The 19,065-nt window shown below is 41.8% G+C and overlaps 1 protein-coding gene across 3 annotated transcripts in view; it reads left to right on the top strand.

The window, feature by feature from the left end:
• Positions 1-19,065, top strand: part of dspb (desmoplakin b) — a 57,975-nt gene that overhangs the window by 25,716 nt on the left and 13,194 nt on the right. For all 3 annotated transcript variants that reach the window (XM_082147106.1, XM_082147107.1, XM_082147108.1), the window contains 5 exons: positions 906-1,092; positions 2,712-2,887; positions 3,957-4,135; positions 5,053-5,191; positions 15,979-16,172. In XM_082147106.1, the coding sequence (XP_082003232.1) occupies positions 906-1,092; positions 2,712-2,887; positions 3,957-4,135; positions 5,053-5,191; positions 15,979-16,172 (875 nt within the window). The remainder of the gene's footprint in view (positions 1-905; positions 1,093-2,711; positions 2,888-3,956; positions 4,136-5,052; positions 5,192-15,978; positions 16,173-19,065) is intronic.

A 19,065-nucleotide genomic window follows, 5' to 3' on the forward strand; every position in this document is an offset into this window, starting at 1 on the left:
AGTACATGTAGTTAATTATTATTACTCCGTACCTAAATGTATGATTACAATCGAACACCTTAAAATAACTAAATATACGGATATGAGGACACTTAATATAGATACATAGGACACTTTTAAATAAGTGTTACCTAAAAATAAAAAATGTAAATGATTTATGATTTATGTATGAATTTTACATATCAATGCTCACCAAGGCTGCATTTATTTGATCAAAATACAGTAAACATTTTGAAATATTATTCTAATGTAAATCAGCTGTTTTCTATGTGAATATATAGTAAAGTGTAATTTATTCCTGTGATCAAAGCTGAATTTTCAGCATCATTACTCCAGTCTTCAGGGTCACATGATCCTTCAAAAATCAGTATAATATGATGATTTGATGCTCAAGAAATATTTATGATTATTATCAGTGTTGAAAACAGTCATATTTTTGTGGACCCTGTGATACATTTTATTTTTACAGTATTTTTGCTGAATAGAAAGTTAAAAAATAACAGCAACCTTTTGTAACATTATAAATGTCCTTACTGTCACTTTTGATCAATTAAATGCATCCTTGCTGAAAAAAAGTGTTAATTTCTTTTAAAAGAATATATGTAGATGGATGGATAGAAATTATATATATATATACAGTAGTCAACATTTGAAGTGGATCAAATAAGTTGATCAAAGTTGTCCTACGACAAGAACGGGTATTGTTCAAAATTCATGTCTAACTTTGATGAAAGGGTTTGATCCACTTCAAATGTTGACTAGTGTATATATATATATATATATATTAGTAACATATAAAATGTGCATTTGTATTTTTGTTCATTTAGCAAAGCATGTAACAAAACAATTGAAGTTTGATAACTTTGCATTAAACCAAGCTTGCATTTGCTGTTGTTTGTGTGTAGCTGGCCAAAATGGGTCCAGAAGAAACCAACAGCATCCTCCGCAGTCTGGAGATGCACTTCCAGGAGTTCAAGAAACACAGTCAGGGGTCAGAGCTGTTCGGGGCCGAAGACCAGAAGCTCATCGAGAAACAGTTCTCAGGAGCCCAGCAGCACTACGGCAAACTGGTGGTGGATCTGCCCGCGTACGGTTAGTGTTCGGCACACACACACTCACACACATTCTTGTACATCTATCTTTATGAGGACATTCATTGACACAATGCAATCTCTAGCTCCTTACCCTAACCTTACCCATCACAACTAAGTGTCTAGCCCGACCCCTGACCCTAAACCGACCCTTAACCTCATTATAACCTTATCCCTAAAACCAAGTCTTGACCCTCAAACGGGCCTTTAAAGGCTCTCAGAGACTGAGGACCGGCCAACATGTCCTCACTTTACTCTCTCTGTCCTCACTCCAGTGGCCTAACACTCAAACTGGTCCTCACAAAGATAGTTGTACAAGTACACACACACACACACACACACACACACACACACACACACACACACACACACACACACACACACACACACACACTAAAGCCCTATTCAGACGGGATTAACTTTACAAGTGTAGATGGAGTAATGTAATTTTACCACAGGACGTCTGTAATAACAATGGCCAGTTCGCACAGGATAAAGCCGCCTTTCCACTGCAAACGACAAACGACAGCCGTCGGACCGGAAGTCATTAATTTCCTATGGAGAGTCGTACGGGAGCTGCGGGGAGTTCCGATCATATGCGTATGCGGAAATTTCGGATCCGATTTGAGCTTCGGATGCGTTGAAATATCTGAACTTCTGCGGCTAGACCGTATGCGACCGGTCGACCGGATGTGATGTATTCTAATCAAAACTATGAGCGCGAAGCTAGAATTACCAATATTTTAATACTTTAATGTAAACGCTATTCCTGCAAAATGACGGTTATTAATAATTATGGCTGAAAAAAATATTTGTATCATTATTAAATCAATATTTATATTGATTAGCTCTATAAAATCGTCTGTTTTTTATATATAAGATGTATTGAGGGTCATTTGTTTTGTGTGGATATATTCATGCATGCATTACATTCATTAAAATCATTAATTTTACCATTGTGAATAGCCGAGGGTAACGGTTGCATCACGACCAATTTCAAAGTTCCGTGCGACTGACACCAGGGGGCGAAATGCGACAATCGAATGCGAATGTCGTGTGCAGTGGAAAGGCGGCTTAAGAATAAGATATCTCAGTAAAACCAGTAGAAGTGGGAGAGTAACTGGATTTGCACATCGCCGTCACTCCTGTCGTCATGTGTGTGTATTACGCTGAGAGTGTTTTCAAAAAGCTTCGTTTTTATTAATAAAAACGCCGTCTCGGTGTGAACGGAAGGCCAAAACCGAGAAAAAGATGCGCCTGTAAACGCAAACTTTTGAAAACGGGTTTCAAAGTGCAAGTTTTTGAAAACGGTCTCCGTGTGAACAACAAAAACGCGAATCTCTGAAGACGATGACGTCATGCACATGCGCATTACGAGTACAGTCTATAGTGTTTCATCGCCATCTACTGGCCTGGCAGCAGAATACAGCGTTTTTACTTCAGTCGTTTTCGCGGATTCGTGTGAATGGGGATCGTTTTGACAATGGTGTCGTCTGTAAAACTCAAAGGAGAAACTCCTCCGTTTTGAGCACATCGCTGTCGTGTAAACGTACCCTTAGTGTGGACACAGCCTATAACAGACACACAATGATTCTCTGCGGTGTTCTGTGTGTGTCGTAGCCGCTGGTGGAGAAGGATCAGAGTTTTCTACGGCCGTGAGCATCAAACTCCTGAACCAACTCAACGCTCTCAGATTCAACGTGGAAAGTGCCGAATCTTCCCTCGTCACATTCCTGTACATCCCGTTAGGAGAGGACGGTCCTGAAGAGTGCAGTCGCCACATCACCAGCACACAGGTGAGCATCACAAACACACAACACCCTTTTAGGAGTATTTATATATATATCATTTTCTAATAGTAATTATTATTATTATTTATTTTTTTAAGATTTTTTTTTGTTTAACTTTTATTTTGTAACTTATTGCATCTGATTTTTTCATCTGATATTCATCAAAGAATCCTGAGAAATAAAATATATCACGGTTTCCACTAAAATATGACTCTTTTATTGACTGTTTTAATACATTACAATTTTTTTAAAGCAAGACTGATGCGTACAAAACAGCAAACAGACAGATCTGCATAAATCTGTATTGGGTGAACTATCCCTGTAATAAGGGACTTTAGTTATATTATAGTTGTATTAACATTATAAATGAGCTTTTAATCAATTAGTTAGTCAATTCGTTATGAATTAGCTTTTATTTTAATATTTTTCATGTTAATTTTAGTGAGTCAATTCGTTATGAATTAGCTTTTATTTTTAGAATTTTTTCATTTGAGTTTTAGTGAGTCAATTCATTATGAATTAGCTTTTATTTTTATATTTTTCATGTTAATTTCAGTTACTAATTTCGTTATGAATTAGCTTTTATTTTTATATTTTTCATGTTAATTTTAGTTACTAATTTCGTTATGTGCTTTTGACATATAAAAAAAAATATTTTTAAGTTTTAGTTAGTTTTAGTTTTTATTTTCTGTTAGTAATTTAAGTGCTTCAACTCAAACTTATTTCAGTTTATTGCCAAGGCAATGTTTCTAATTATCGTTTTGTTTACGTTTTTCCAACTAATATTTATTTATTTCATTTTATTTCAGCGTTATTTCCAATTAACAGAAATGCTGGTTACACTTTATTTTACAGTATGTGTTCTTTCAGTTCACCTATATAAGGTATATAGGGGTAGGTTCAGGGTTAGTACCTAGATATAACCCAGTTATTGTAAATGCTATAAGAAGTACATAGTATATTCATGCGGAACAGGACTGTAAAATATAGTGCTGCTGAAATGCTTTTAATCGTTTTGGTTTTATAGAATAACCCTGATATGAGGGAGATCTCAGACATGTATTGGTGTGTTCAGGTCTTTCAGAAGGACGTGCAGACTCTGAAGGGAGAGTTTTTGAGTCTGAGAGAAGGCGTTCAGGCTGAACTCAAAGATGCGAAGGACACCGATAAAGCCAAATACCTGCGGGGTCAACTGGAGGTCATCAACCAGAGACTGGTTAACCTGGAGAATTACACCGCCACACATCTACAGAGGTACACAGTGCTCACAGAGACGATTTCATGGGTTTGATTTCATGGTAAAGGGACAATACTGTTCATAAGTTTGGGGTCCGTAAGATTTTTTAAATGTTTGAAAGTCTGCATTTATTAGGCCAAAAATACAGTAATTAAAAAAAAATATTATTACAATTTAAAATAACTGTTTTCTATGTGAATATATTGTAAAGTGTAATTTATTCCTGTGATTAAATCTGGATTTTCAGCATCATTACTCCAGTCTTCATGATGATTTGATGATCAAGAAACATTTCTGATTATTACCAAAGGTCTAAACGGTCATATTTGATGAATATCAGATGGAAAAAAAAGTTACTAAATAAAAGTTTATATTTTCAGTAAGTAAAAGTAAAGTATAACAAATACATGAAAAATACCAGAATAATAAGTTCCTAATATTAAGAAATAATAAGAATCTTTTGTAACATTATAAATGTGATTCTACGAGACTTAGCAGCTGTAAAATATAGCTAATAAATATAGCTGTCCTCACAGTTTTTGACTGTTTCAGGCTGAGTTTGACTGTTTCAGGCTGAGTTTGTCTGTTTCAGGCTGAGTTTGACTGTTTTTGACTGTTTCAGGCTGAGTTTGACTGTTTCAGGCTGAGTTTGACTGTTTCAGGCTGAGTTTGACTGTTTTTGACTGTTTCAGGCTGAGTTTGTCTGTTTCAGGCTGAGTTTGACTGTTTTTGACTGTTTCAGGTTGAGTTTGACTGTTTTAGGTTGAGTTTGACTGTTTCAGGCTGAGTTTGACTGTTTTTGACTGTTTCAGGCTGAGTTTGACTGTTTCAGGCTGAGTTTGACTGTTTTTGACTGTTTCAGGTTGAGTTTGACTGTTTTAGGTTGAGTTTGACTGTTTCAGGTTGAGTTTGACTGTTTTTTTGACTGTTTCAGGCTGAGTTTGGTGAAGACGCTGCTGAAAGATCTGCTGAAAGCTGAAGATGTGGTAAAGGTTTATGAAGCTCGACTGACAGAGAAAGAGACGGCGTCTCTGGATCCGGAAGAGCTCCAGAAATACCAGAAAGTGCTCCAGGTAATCATTATTGAAGCTATTATTAACATTTATATGATACCATACATCTCAAATGTGAGTTTCTGGATCACTTATACCGGTGTACATGCTGAACATGTTCTTGCATTCAAACTGTGAGATACTGTGCAACAAAATGCAGAATTCGGGGATCTCAAGAATGATTTTAATGGCCAAAAATTTTAATATTAATGAGATGTGCTAATATCTCCAGTTTTAATTTCCAGTCAAATATCTAGTCATCCTTAAAACAAGACATTTACTCGGCAGCAAAACTGTTCAATTAAGATATTAAGACTTGTTTTAAGAAAATATGTCTATCATTTGTTGTTGTTGTTTTAAGCATACACTGTAAAACAGTATTTCTGTTAAGTTTTCCAGTACCAAATATCTAAACATTCTTAAATCAAGGTATATCTACTGGAGAAGCGAAATGACTGAAGATATTAAGTCTAAAAAAGTATCAAATTTAGTGAGCTAATGCTTAAAACAGTGGCCTAAGAAAAATCTTCTTATTTTCCCTTTAAATTAATAAATGTTCTGCTCCATTGGCATTCTCAAAACCAGACAAGTCATTTTGCTTCTCAAGTATCTTTATTTCCAGTATGTGAATGGCATGACTTGTACCTTCAGTATTTTTAAAGATGGATAGAGGCATCATTTCTGATATATGTACTATAAAACATATTATCCATTGTTATCAACAGTTCCCTGTTATGAAAAACAAATAAAGCACAAATTTAGTGAGAAATTGTGACGGAGAGGCAGAGACGGTCAGATCCATTTGCAGATATTTATTAAAGAAGATAACAAACTCAAAAGAAGACAAGGGCAATCCAGAATCGTAGTCAAACAAGCAGTAGTCAGAGGCAGGCAGCAAAGGTTCACAAACGAGTACAGAGTCCAAGTTCAAATACACCAGATCAAGACAAAATACTGAGTAGCAAGAGATACAAACTGAGACAGAGGTTTGGTAAAACAAGACTTCACAAATGAGAACAGAACAGAACAGTCCAGATAAAGGGGAGCTGAGGGTGCACAGGTGAAACTGATAAAATCATAATGAGGTGATGAGGGAAATGCAGTCCTAGTATGCAGGAGAGAGGGACCTAGTGAGACCAGGAGGAGGCGTTGTCGTGCGTTCCGTGACAGAGCCCCCCCCCCCTGCGAGCGGCTCCGGAAGCGAGGACCTGGCCGACGACAGGGTCCTCCACGGGGTCTTGGAGCAGGTTGGTCTGGGTGGTCCCGGTGAAATGCAGCAGTTAATGTGGGATCCAGGATATCTTGAGACCTGACCCAGGAGCGTTCTTCGGGACCGTAACCTTCCCAGTCAATGAGATATTGCAAAACCCCGCCGCGGCGTCTGGAGTTCAGGATTTCTCACACCCAGAAAGCCTCCGCGCCGTCCACTTCAATGGGGGGGGGGGGGGGGGTCTGAACAGCAGCGACCTCCTCCTGGCTCCTCTCTCTCCTGGGAGCAACAGCGGGTCTGAAAAGGGACACATGAAAAGTGGGTGAGATTTTGTACTGAGCAGGGAGTGACAAACGAAAAGAAACAGGAGTTATCTGACGAAGTATCTTGAATGGTCCAATGAAACGAGGAGAGAGCTTCTTGCATGGGAGCTTGAGACGAAGATCTCGAGTGGAAAGCCACACCCACTGGCCGGGTCGGTATCGAGGACCCTCACGCCTCCTTCGATCCGCCTGATGCTGATAACGGTGAACGGCGCGCTGCAAATGGACATGAGCAGCATCCCAAGTGACCTCGCTGCGCCGGAGCCAGGCATCTACTGCTGGGAGGTCGGAAGGCTCCCCGGACCACGGGAAAAGGGGAGGCTGGAAACCTAGAACACATTGAAAGGGCGTTAGACCGGTGGCAGGCTTTAGCAGGGAATTTTGGGCATACTCCGCCCAGGCCAGAAAACGACTCCAGTCCTGTTGATTCTGGTGGCAGTAAGTTCTCAGAAAACGAATCAAGTCCTGGTTAACATTTACATTTACATTTACATTTACATTTACATTTAGTCATTTAGCAGACGCCTTTGTCCAAAGCGACTTACAAATTAGGACAATTTGTAGGCGTTCAACCTGCCCGTTGGCCTGGGGATGGTAACCAGAAGTTAAACTGACATTGATGTTTAATTTTGCACACAATTCTCTCCAGACACGGGAGGTAAATTGGGGACCGCGGTCAGTCACAATGTCCTCGGGCAGGCCAAACAGACGAAAACCTGGTTGAATAAAGCCTCTGCAGTTTGTAAGGCCGTGGGCAGACCGGTCAGTGGAATGAAACGGCAGGACTTAGAGAAACGATCCACCACGGAGAGGATGGTAGTGAATCCTTGAGATGGAGGTAGATCCGTTACAAAATCCACAGCGATGTGTGACCAGGGACGTCGTGGTACTGGCAGAGGTTGCAGCAGTCCTGCGGGCTTGAGATGGGAGGATTTCACAGTATTACAGACAGAGCATAGATGGACCAACTTGATAATGTCAGACTGAAGAGAAGCCCACCAAAAGCAGTTTGAGACTAACTGAATGGTGGCTGCAATACCTGGATGACCTGCGCTGGGAGTGCAGTGAACCCATTGAAGCACACGGTGGCGGAGATCTGGTGGAACAAAGAGGCGGTCAGCGGGGCATTCTGGCGGAGCGGGATGTTTACTTAGAGAAGTGGTGATTTCAGAGATGATGTCCCATTGAACGGGAGCCACGATGAGAGCAGTGTTGATAATGGGTTCAGGCTTGGATTCTTCGGCTGGATCATCGAACTGGCGGGAAAGGGCGTCAGCTTTGCCGTTCTGGGAGCCCGGTCTGTAAGTATCTTGAAATCAAATCTTGAGAAAAACAGAGACCAGCGAGCCTGGCGAGAATTCAAACGTTTAGCTGACCTGATATACTCCAGATTCCTATGATCAGTGAGCACAGTAAACGGCTGACGGGCTCCCTCCAGCCAGTGCCTCCACTCCTCAAAGGCGGTCTTCATGGCCAGAAGCTCGCGATCACCTACGTCATAATTTCTTTCAGCAGAATTGAGTTTGCGAGAGTAGAAGGCACAAGGAAACATCTTAGCTGGATTACCATGACGCTGTGATAACACTGCCCCCACACCTGTGTTAGATGCATCCACTTCCACGATGAATTCCTTCTCGGGATCTGGGTGATGGAGAATAGGAGCAGAGGTAAATTTCTCCTTGAGTTGAGCAAAGGCCGCAGTACAATCCACTGTCCACTTGAAATGTTTACCTCCTCGAAGCAAAGATGTGAGAGGAACTGCAATCACACCTTGCTGTCATCCATAAGGACTCCGTCCGCACTGATGACATTGCCCAGGAAGGAGATGCGTGTCTGATGAAATTCGCACTTGGAAAGCTTGGCATAGAGTTGATTTTCGATCAGGCGCTTGAGAACTGCACGAACATCCTGGACATGTTCTTCGAGGGAATCAGAGAAAATCAGAATGTCATCAATGTAAACAATAACTTTCAGATGCAACATGTCCCAGAAAATCTCATTAACAAAAGCCTGGAAAACGGAAGGACTATTGGACAGGCCGAAAGGCATAACTCTGTATTCATAGTGCCCAGATGTAGTCGAAAAAGCAGTTTTCCATTCATCTCCACTCCATATGCGAATCAGGTTGTATGCGTTCCTTAGATCCAGCTTGGCAAAGTAGCGGGCAGAGCGGAGCATCTCCAAGGCAGCTGGGACTAGTGGAAGAGGATAGCGATACTTGACTGTTACCTCGTTAAGACCACGATAATCGATGCACGGCCGAAGACCCCCGTCCTTCTTCTTGACGAAAAAGAATCCGGCGGAGGCCGGAGATGTAGAAGTGGTAATAAAACCTTTTGCCAGCTGTTCGTCAATGTACGTCTTCATAGCCTCAGTCTCAGGTTGTGACAGCGGGTAAACTCTTCCGCGTGGAATTACAGCCCCAGGTAAAAGCTCAATAGCACAGTCGCCAGCACGATGAGCAGGAAGGTGAGAAGCCTCAGTTTCGCTGAAAGCCAGAGCGAGATCATGATACTCAGAGGGAATTTTCTGAAAATCCACTCCCTTAAGGGAAGTGTTGTGGAGCTCAGTACCTTGGACAGCTGTCCTGCAATTGATCTGGCAAAATTCGGACCACCGGGAAATTCTCCCCTCAGACCAGGAAATTTGGGGGTTATGTCTCTCCAGCCATGGAAGTCCTAAAATTACTGGATGCCCGGGTGAGTAAATTGTGAAGAACTGGATGGTTTCAGAGTGCTGTCTCCCGAAGCTGAGCGTGAGGGGTTGGGTGATGTACTGAACCTCTCCAGACCCTAGGGGGCGTCCATCCAGGGCTTCCACGGTAACACCGGATTCACATGCGAGGAGGGAAACACGATGAGTTTTGGCAAAAGCAAGGTCGATAAAGTTTCCAGCAGCTCCTGAATCAATCAAGGCCTTTATGTCTGAATCCTGTTCATTAAGTTTCAGAGAACATTCCACAGAAAATAGTTTAGAAGAGCAATTAGAACTCACAGCAGCAGAATTCTTGAGAGCTGGGTTAACCGGACAGGTGGCCTTCAGATGTCCTGCTTCTCCACAGTACATACAGAGATGATTACGGCGTCTCCTCTCCCGCTCCGCCGTGGAGAGGCGTGTGTAGCCAATCTGCATGGGTTCCGACTCCGCGCTGGGGAGAGTACACTCAAGAGGACTGGATCTGAGAGGTGTGCGTCGGGAGTGTAACAAATTGTCAAGGCGGATAGCAAGCTCCATAATTTGATTCAGAGTTTTACCGTCGTCGCGACACGCCAGCTCTCCTTGGAGGTTCGGGTTAAGTCCCTTGCGATAAATGAGCTTAAGAGGTTCCTCCCTCCATCCAGTCTGGGCAGCAAGGGTACGGAAAGAGAGCGTGTAGTCCGCTGCGGTCAAATTCCCCTGGTGTAACGTGAGCAGTAGTTCACCTGGATCCTTTCCTCCCGCTGAGTGTTTGAACACCTCTCTAAATTGAGTCAGAAATTCATTATCAGAGCATATGAGCGGAGTGGAGCGGTGAGAATCTCCGCTCATCGCTCACGGAACTGTTCACCCCTCCGCTCCCCCGCTCAAAGCTACATCAGGCCGCTCTGCTCATTTTCGCTCAGCGCTCAACGCAGTTTGCTTCGCGCTCCACTCAAATCGCCCCCCGCTCGCTCAAAAAAAGGAAAAAAATCTACATGTATATCACTTGTAGCGGTCCCCAACCTTTTTTGCGTCACGGACCGGTTTAATATCAGACAATATTTTCACGGACCGGCCAAGGTGTGGCGGATAAATACAACAAAATAAAATGATACGAACGGCATAAAAAATGGGGTATTTTTTTAAAATATAATAATAAACGTGAATCCAATATGTGTAGGCCATATACTAGCAACTTTATTAGCAGCGTCCTCTAACATCTCGCCTAAAGACAACTGAGAAAGTCTGAACACAAACAAAATGCCCTCAAAAGAAAAAAATCTCCATGTTTTCGGTGCTGATGCGTTCATGTAACATGTAGGCCTGGGTGGCACTGCCAATAACGCACCTAAAAGCTTGTAAGAATAACGACTCGGGGTAAATGTGAATTAGCTCAAGAATATAGGGAATATTAATATTTATAACGCATGGTCATAATTCATAAGTCGCATGTACATTTATTTTATCAATTTTCGAGATTACCTTGTTCTGTACTGTCTGATCATTACAGTTAAGAAGGGGTATCCCTTTTAAACTCCACGAAAGTTTTATCTTCTGGCCGCGAATATCAAACTTTCTGAGTTTATGAATTAAAACTACTCAAGGTAGTCAATATCGAGCTTGTAGCTTAGATCTTGAAGTTTCATTGACTTTTATAAGGTGGGTTTTCAAACACAGAGACAATTAAAAGTATAAATGGGTTTATTAATAAAATGGCACACACTAGAGATTATATAAACTACAAACATAAACGTACGTAAAAATGCAAACAAACCAATAAACATTTAACCGAACACAAAAACATGAAATGAAAGAAAGAAAGATATAGAGGGAAGATAGAGGGTAACTTAGTCCACAGACCTAAGACCTAGACACCTGGAACAGCTTTTATAGGAATCAATATACTTGCGAGTGCTCTTTTTGGTCAGGCTGAAGCTGATGCAAGAAGCGAGGATGGTGTCCTGTTTCTGCTGCGTCTTCCGGTGTCGCGGGAAGCTTGAAAGGCTCACTGAATGTGATGTTACCGAGAAAGTTCAGATTCGTCTCCCGGGATGGGAGAGGCTGGAAATCTTAGTTGCAGAGACCGGCAGCTACGACTGGAACATGGGTTCGTTCGATGGAGAAGGCCAGGGCCTCCTTCAGATGTTCCTTGGAGAAGCGCTGCGCCGGGGAGGAGGGTCCAGAGAAGTTGGATGAGTTGGAAGCGGAAGGATGAGAGAGAGAAGAGAAGAGAAGGTTTTGGACTTTTATCAGTGTCCCAGGTGCCGTCCCCTCCTTCGTGTAGGACAAATCAGCTGTCGAGATTTTTCGAGCGGGAAGATTCCTTTGTCCGGTTAGACACGCCCACTCGAATGAGTCATGATTGACTTTAACTGGAGAGGATTTTCTCCAGACATATGAACTTATAAAACAATGCGCATCACTGAATTCTGTTATTGGAATTCAACTCCGTTAGCTGGAGAGGATTACAAAGATATCAAAAATAGAATCTAGGCGTTGTAGCCATGCAACGATACATTATTATGCATTTGTATAGGCAATAGCAGTTCTATTAAGGTCACAAATAGGACATATGCTTTCCTATGGGTTACACACACCTCTTAACACACAAATATATATATTTAGTACCTTTAGGAGTGACTTTATGGGTAAAAGTCCTTTTCTGAAAGGGGGTTTCTGTTTCACAGTCCAGAGTGTGTTTGTATGTGTGTGTGTGTTGGAATGTTGCGACCCTGTTATCTCATGCATAGGGCTGGATAGCTCTGTGGTCAAATTTTATGACCTGCCAATGAGCTCGGGTTACGGGATGCGATTCTACTGGGAGAACATTCTTCAAAAATACATTTCAGATCCAAACACTCGAAGATCATAACTGTATGATCACAACACATTAATCACACATACATACAGGAAATTCAGATACCAGTCTGAGTTACACACATTTTAAGTTAAACACAAAAGGATGTTGGTGTGTGTGTGTGTGTGTGTGTGTGTGTGTGTGTGTGTGTGTGTGTGTACGTGTGTGTGTGTTCTGGAATGTCACGAGTCTGTGAGGTTGTAAAAGTCACAGGGAGTCCAGAGCTGAAATGGGGGTTTTAGAGGGGATTCTAAGAAAACAGGGTTTCCTTATGTGACTCAAATGTCCCTCGGGGGAGCCACAAAGATGCAATTTTGACCGTTCAAGCAGACTTGGAGATCAGGATTTACTAATTTGAACAGCATGTGACCGCATGTCATAGTCATTGTCGTTACAAGCTGTCACAACGAACCGGCAAAATGAATGATTATGTATATGTAAAATATAGCAGGAGACATTTTAATTGTTTACTAATAAACCATTTTTTTTATGTCTGTGTCGGCTGGAAAGATGACTCGCGATCTTCGCAGTATTGAACGCCCCAGAGAGAAATGCACATACGGATTACATAAGAGAGCAGTCTGTTTTCTTTCGTTTTGAATTGTTCTGTTTAAAAGTAGACATTTCAAGCTTTATATATATGTCTCAGGTCTGTCAGGCAAGTAGGCTATAAGCTGAGTTTCGGTTCATTTATGAGACAAACTCCAGGTTCACCCGCCGGCGCCTTCGTGTCGTGATTATCTATTTTCTAATATATTTACTTATTTATTAAATCCAGACAATAATGGTTGATGAAACACTGATCAAAATTAAGATACAATTAATACAAAACGAAATTAAATTTAAAGACAGGCTTTGTGCTTTCTGTTTGAGGTCTCAGTGAAAGTTTTAAAGCAGTCTTTTAGTGCCGCTGTCAGAGCGCTCACGTCCGTAACGGAGAACTGCCCATCTGTAACATTTATTTTTTATTTTTTTTATACATTTCTAAATATGCGACTTATAGTCCAGTGCGACTTAGGCTATGCCTATATATGTTTTTTATTCTTCATGGCGCATTTTTTGACTGATGCGTGGCGTGAGCGGAGCGGAATTGGAGCGGGAAATAGGGCAACGCTCCGTCCTTTTGAAATTGCCGCTCTGCGCTCTGTCCAAGATCCGCCCGCTCACGCTCCCCGCTCGCTCCCGCTCCACTCCGCTCACATGCTCTGTTCATTATAAGAGGGGAAAGAGAGCTGACCTCCATACCAGAGTGCAGTGGCCCATTCCAGAGCTCGACCAGTGAGTAGGGAACATATGAAGGACACGCGGCTCTCATCAGTGGAGTAGGACTGTGTCTGTTGGTCAAAATACAAACTGCACTGCAACAGAAATCCCTTACAAGTAGAAGGTGAGCCATCAAATTTTTCAGGAAGAGATAATTTGGGTTGAATGGAGCTGTTACTCACGACAGGTGGTGCAGAAGCGGGTGCAGCAGGATTAGAAGTTTGATTCTTAGTCGAGTTAGGCAGCGATAGGGATTGAACAGTTCTTGCGAGTTTCTCTGTGAGAGTGGTTAATTTTACCAGCTGTTGCTGATGGGCAGTGAGTACATTAGCTTGATTAGATACCTCGGAGGCCAGTCGGCTGAAATCTGCTGGATCATGCTTTGGTGAAGTCTTCTGTGACGGAGAGGCAGAGACGGTCGGATCCATTTGCAGATATTTATTACAGAAGATAACAAACTCAAAAGAAGACAAGGGAAATCCAGAATCGTAGTCAAACAAGCAGTAGTCAGAGGTAGTGATGTTACGTCTGACACCGACGCTCCGAAGCTTGCTTCAAACTCGAACGGTCCTTGCAATGAACCACTGCTTCGGAGCTTGTATCATTACGTCACTAGTCACGTGAAAATGACTTCTGAAGCAAACACACTGGTTCACTCCTGTAGTGAACCACCTGACTGCTTTGACAGCCCAATCCAGTGTTGACAGGTTTGAAACCTGGCGGCTGTATTTCTTATAAAAGTGAAGCCAAACCATGGCAACACCGTGATAATATTTCCAAAATAATATTTCTGAATAAAAACCATACCATTTAATGAACACTTTGTCTAAGCCTTCTGCATGTACCCAAAGCACACCCTCTGCCACATTTTTTTTTATTATTAATTAGAGAACATATGAACATTGTTACATAAAAACATGCATCAAAGACAGAAACTTCAAAAACCCTCTGCTACATTATACAAGTACAACCAGTTACACAAGCACATCCTTTTCAACATACAAAAATATCAGTCCCACCAGTTAACAAGTTATAGAGTTCTGCTTCCCACAGCTAAACAAGATAAAGCTTTCACACATGATACTGCCCTGCTAAAAAAAACTATAGAAACCATTACAGAAATTCTATTGGATTTAATGGTTTTCATGGGAATTTTATTGGTTGTAATGGGAATTATAGTGGTCTCTGTGGGTCTCTACTGATATGTGTTGGGTTCTATTGGTGGGGGCATTAAATCCTAATGGAATATGTCCCAAACACACTACAAAAAAGAATTCTGTAGTGGTTTAAATGGTAAAAGCCAATGGTTCCTATTGGTATTTTAATAGAAACCATTAGAATTTCTGTGATGGTTTCCAACTTTTTTTAAGCTGGTCTGATCTTCTGTCCTTGTCTAAAGAAATAATTACACACACACATCATGCTTAATGTTTTATTATCAAGGTGAACACATGAAATCCATCAGTATCTGTAAAATTCACCTACATAGAGTTTCACAGCACTAACACTGTTTCAGCTTTGATCGCCTCGGTAAACACGTAATAAACGGGGCGTTAACATATAAGCCTACTTGCATTTTATGGTTGTCAGCTTTGTTGCATTATATTTACTTCACCAGGAGATGGTGCTGCAATTTCTATCTGAATGAAGCTTCGAGTAATGAACCATTTTCGACACAATTGTTTCAGAAAGCAATAATGCTTAGAAACGCTTCATTTGGCCATCACTAGTCAGAGGCAGGCAGCAAAGGTTCACAAACGAGTACAGAGTCCAAGTTCAAATACACCAGATCAAGACATAATACTGAGTAGCAAGAGATACAAACTGAGACAGAGGTTTGGTAAAAACAAGACTTCACAAATGAGAACAGAACAGAACAGTCCAGATAAAGGGGAGCTGAGGGTGCACAGGTGAAACTGATAAAATCATAATGAGGTGATGAGGGAAATGCAGTCCTAGTATGCAGGAGAGAGGGACCTAGTGAGACCAGGAGGAGGCGTTGTCATGCGTTCCGTGACAGAAATCAAGTTGTAATAACTTATGCAGTTGTGCTTCTTAAATACTTTTATGTTGTTTTAGGGATCTTTCTGAAAACCTGCTAAAATAATTATTTTTGTGCACAGCCCTTAAAGGGATAGTTCACCCAAAAATGAAAATTAGCCCATGATTTACTCACCCTGAAGTCATCCTAGGTGTATATGACATTCTTCTTTCAGACGAATACAATCAGAGTTATATAAAAAAATGTCCTGGCTCTTCCAAGATTGATAATGGCAGTGAATGGTAAAAGTACATCTATCCATCATAAAAGTGCATCTATCCATCATAAAAGTGCATCTATCCATCATAAAAGTGCATCTATCCATCATAAAAGCACATCTGTCCATCATAATATAGTTCATAATTCATTTTTGGGTGAACTATCCCTCTAACTCTCCACCATGACCTATAACCAGCACTTTTTGTCCAAACGCAGAGTATGCACCGTGATTTGGAGCAGAAACATGATGTGCTGCATTCACTGGTGGCGGATCTGAGTAAAGTTCAGCAGTTTAATGATCAGACGGATCAGGGCCGGTACCGGTGCATCATCAACATCTCCCAGTACGCTGATCACGTCAACCAGCTGTCAGACCGGTGGAAGCGCATCCTTCTACAGATCACCAGCAGGTCAGACACGCTTTCCTTAATCCTTCTGCAACCTTTTTGTCTTTTGCAGTTTTTTATTTATTTTATTTATAACTTTGCCTGTGCTAAACTGCATACATTTTGTGTATTTTTATTGGAATTGTACTATTTCACCCCCATTTCCTTTAAAGGTGCATTGTGTAATATTTAAGAAGATCTGTAGACAGAAATACAATATAATATACATAACTATGTGTTTCAGTGGTGTATAAAGACCTTACCGTTATGGTTTTATTATCTTAGAATGAGACATTTCTCTCTACACACACCGCTTACATCCACATGTTTCTACAGGAGCCCTGAACGGACAAACGCGTTTGTTCTTCGTGTAGAGAAGCTAAAGCTAAAGTCAGCGAATAAAACACTGGCACAATGATGAACAAGTAACAATAAGATTCGCAATAACATATCATTTAACTGAATAATTAAGTAAACATAATTTCTTATTTTATCTTTGTAAAGAAACCTCATTGCTAAACTGGCTACTCTCTGCTGTCTCAGACGACATCACTTCCTGTCGGCCACCGTAACTTCGGTTGGGTGCACCACTAGATGCTGCTAAAAATCACACACGGCACCTTTAATAAATCTATTTTACACAGAGACAACTCTAGGTACACAAAATAATTCCACTCAGGAACTCAAGGACAAAAATGTCCCCATTGAAACCCATTAAACTGCCATTTTTAATCCCAGGGATATCCCATTTAACTATAAAATGATGCAGTCTTTGTTAATAGGCTTTCATTCTGGTGGCAAGGCTTTAAAATCAAGATTTAAATTTTTTTTTACCAGATGGTGTTATTTTCTCAGGTTTGGCCTATAAAGCAAATACTCGCTTTATTCCTGTTTTCTCATTGCCTCATTAAGTATGCGTGGTTCTATGAACATGCAAATGAGCCCCGCCTCCACTCAGAGATCCACTGGTTGACGATCACACGTTGATCTGATTGGTTACAAGGTAGTTTGTGACGTCAGAAACACCAGCGATTTCAAAGCGTGTGTTTGAGACTGTCTTTGGTTCACTGCAGTTTTAAGGAGGAAATACTCAGCAATGCTGTCGACTTATGAACTTACACATGGTTTGTCTTAAAGCGTATTAAAAACACCACATAGACACATAAACTACATTAAAAACTGGATTTTCACCACAGGGGGTCTTGTCATGACCGCTTTAACTCAATGGGCCCTATTTTAACGATCTGAAACGCAAGTGTCAAAGCGCAAAGCGCAAGTAACTTTGTGGGCGGGTCTTGGCGCTGTTGCTATTTTCCCGGCGGGATAAATGACACTTGCGCCAGGCGCAAATCTAAAAAGGGTTGGTCTGAAGTAGCTTCATTACTCATAGGTGTGGTTTGGGCGTAACGTGAAATAAACCAATCAAAGCGTCATCTCACATTCCCTTTAAGAGCAGGTGCGCAAGTTTCATGACGGATTGATATTATTATGGCGGATTTACCAGGCGCACGCCTGGAGCGGTTCACAGCCGAGGACACTGATGTTCTTGTAAGAGCAGTGAAAGACAGAGAAGTTATGTTGTATGGGGATGGGAGAAACCCACCCAAATCAGCATCGGTTAAACAGGCGTGGGAGGAAATAGCCACAATTGTTTCATCAGCTGGCATCCCCAGGACGTCGCAACAGTGCCGCAAGCGCTACAATGACATCAGAAGACGGGGGAAGTCCAAGCTTGCCAGCATCAATCGGGCACGCCGTGTAACGGGAGGTGGATCTGCCTCTACTCAGGACCTGACGCCAGCAGAGGACATCGCTGCGTCCACCCTCACCGCTGAAAGCGTTGAAGGATTTGGGGGCTTTGAAATCGGCACCCAACCAGAAACGCAAGCAGTCCAACCCCAAGGTACACAAGTTCACATAAGGTTTCTTATGAAAATATTTTATTCGTTATTTACATGAAAAAAAAAATTTAATGCAGCCACACAATAAATAAAAACAATGTAACAGCTTCGCAGGAAGACCCTGGCCTCGCGAGCCGTGCGCACCGGCCATCTGAGGAGGGAACAGCGCAACCATCAAGGTCCAGACCCACTACACGCTGTGGCAGCATCGCTAGACCGGAGGACCACCCATTCCTGCAGCTCCAACAAACCGGATTTGAAATGCTGGAGCGGGAGCTGTCTGGGATGCGGCAAAGTTTGAATGATCATCTTGACCGGATGGCGATGTTACTGCGGCCTCTCGGGTGCATCTCCTCAAGCCTGGAGAGGATTGCTGCAGCCATGGAGCGTGGCCCTTCAAGCGCACCACCACCTCCGGTTGTGCCTCTTCCTCCTCCTGCTGTGCCTCTTCCTCCTTCCCCCACTCCATCTCCGTCCACTCGTTCCACCAGGTGCACATCGCGCAATGCCATTCCCGGACCCTCAGGTGTCCAATCCCGCCGTGGCGCGCGTCGCAAAACTACCAGAGGAGGGAAAAATAAATAAAGTTTTTCTGTTTAAATATTTTTAACCTCATTTTCCTTTTTTTATCAATTACTGTTTGCTATTGATTTTTCTTTTTGACAAAATATAAAGAAATGTCACGAATAAATACTTTTGAATGTTTTGGACTCGTTCTCTCTGAATCACGAGTATGGTTATATTGTTGCAATGTAGTATAACATAGACCGAGATAACTTTGCTTACCTCACTATAGACGATGCAGCAGCTCTTCTGCCAAATAAGCTCTCCTCTCCCGTGCTGCTGCTGGGGCATTTGGGTTAAGTGGCATCGGCACATGCAGTTCACCATCACGTCCCCTTAAGTCCTCTAATATTTCCTCATCTATGTCAACAACACAACCTTGATTTATGGAAATGTTGTGTAAAACACAACACGCCACAAAGAATGCTGCGACTTTTTGAGGACTGTACTGT

The sequence above is a fragment of the Leuciscus leuciscus genome (genome assembly GCF_965113295.1).
Source record: "Leuciscus leuciscus genome assembly, chromosome: 19".
NCBI classification, from domain to species: domain Eukaryota; kingdom Metazoa; phylum Chordata; class Actinopteri; order Cypriniformes; family Leuciscidae; genus Leuciscus; species Leuciscus leuciscus.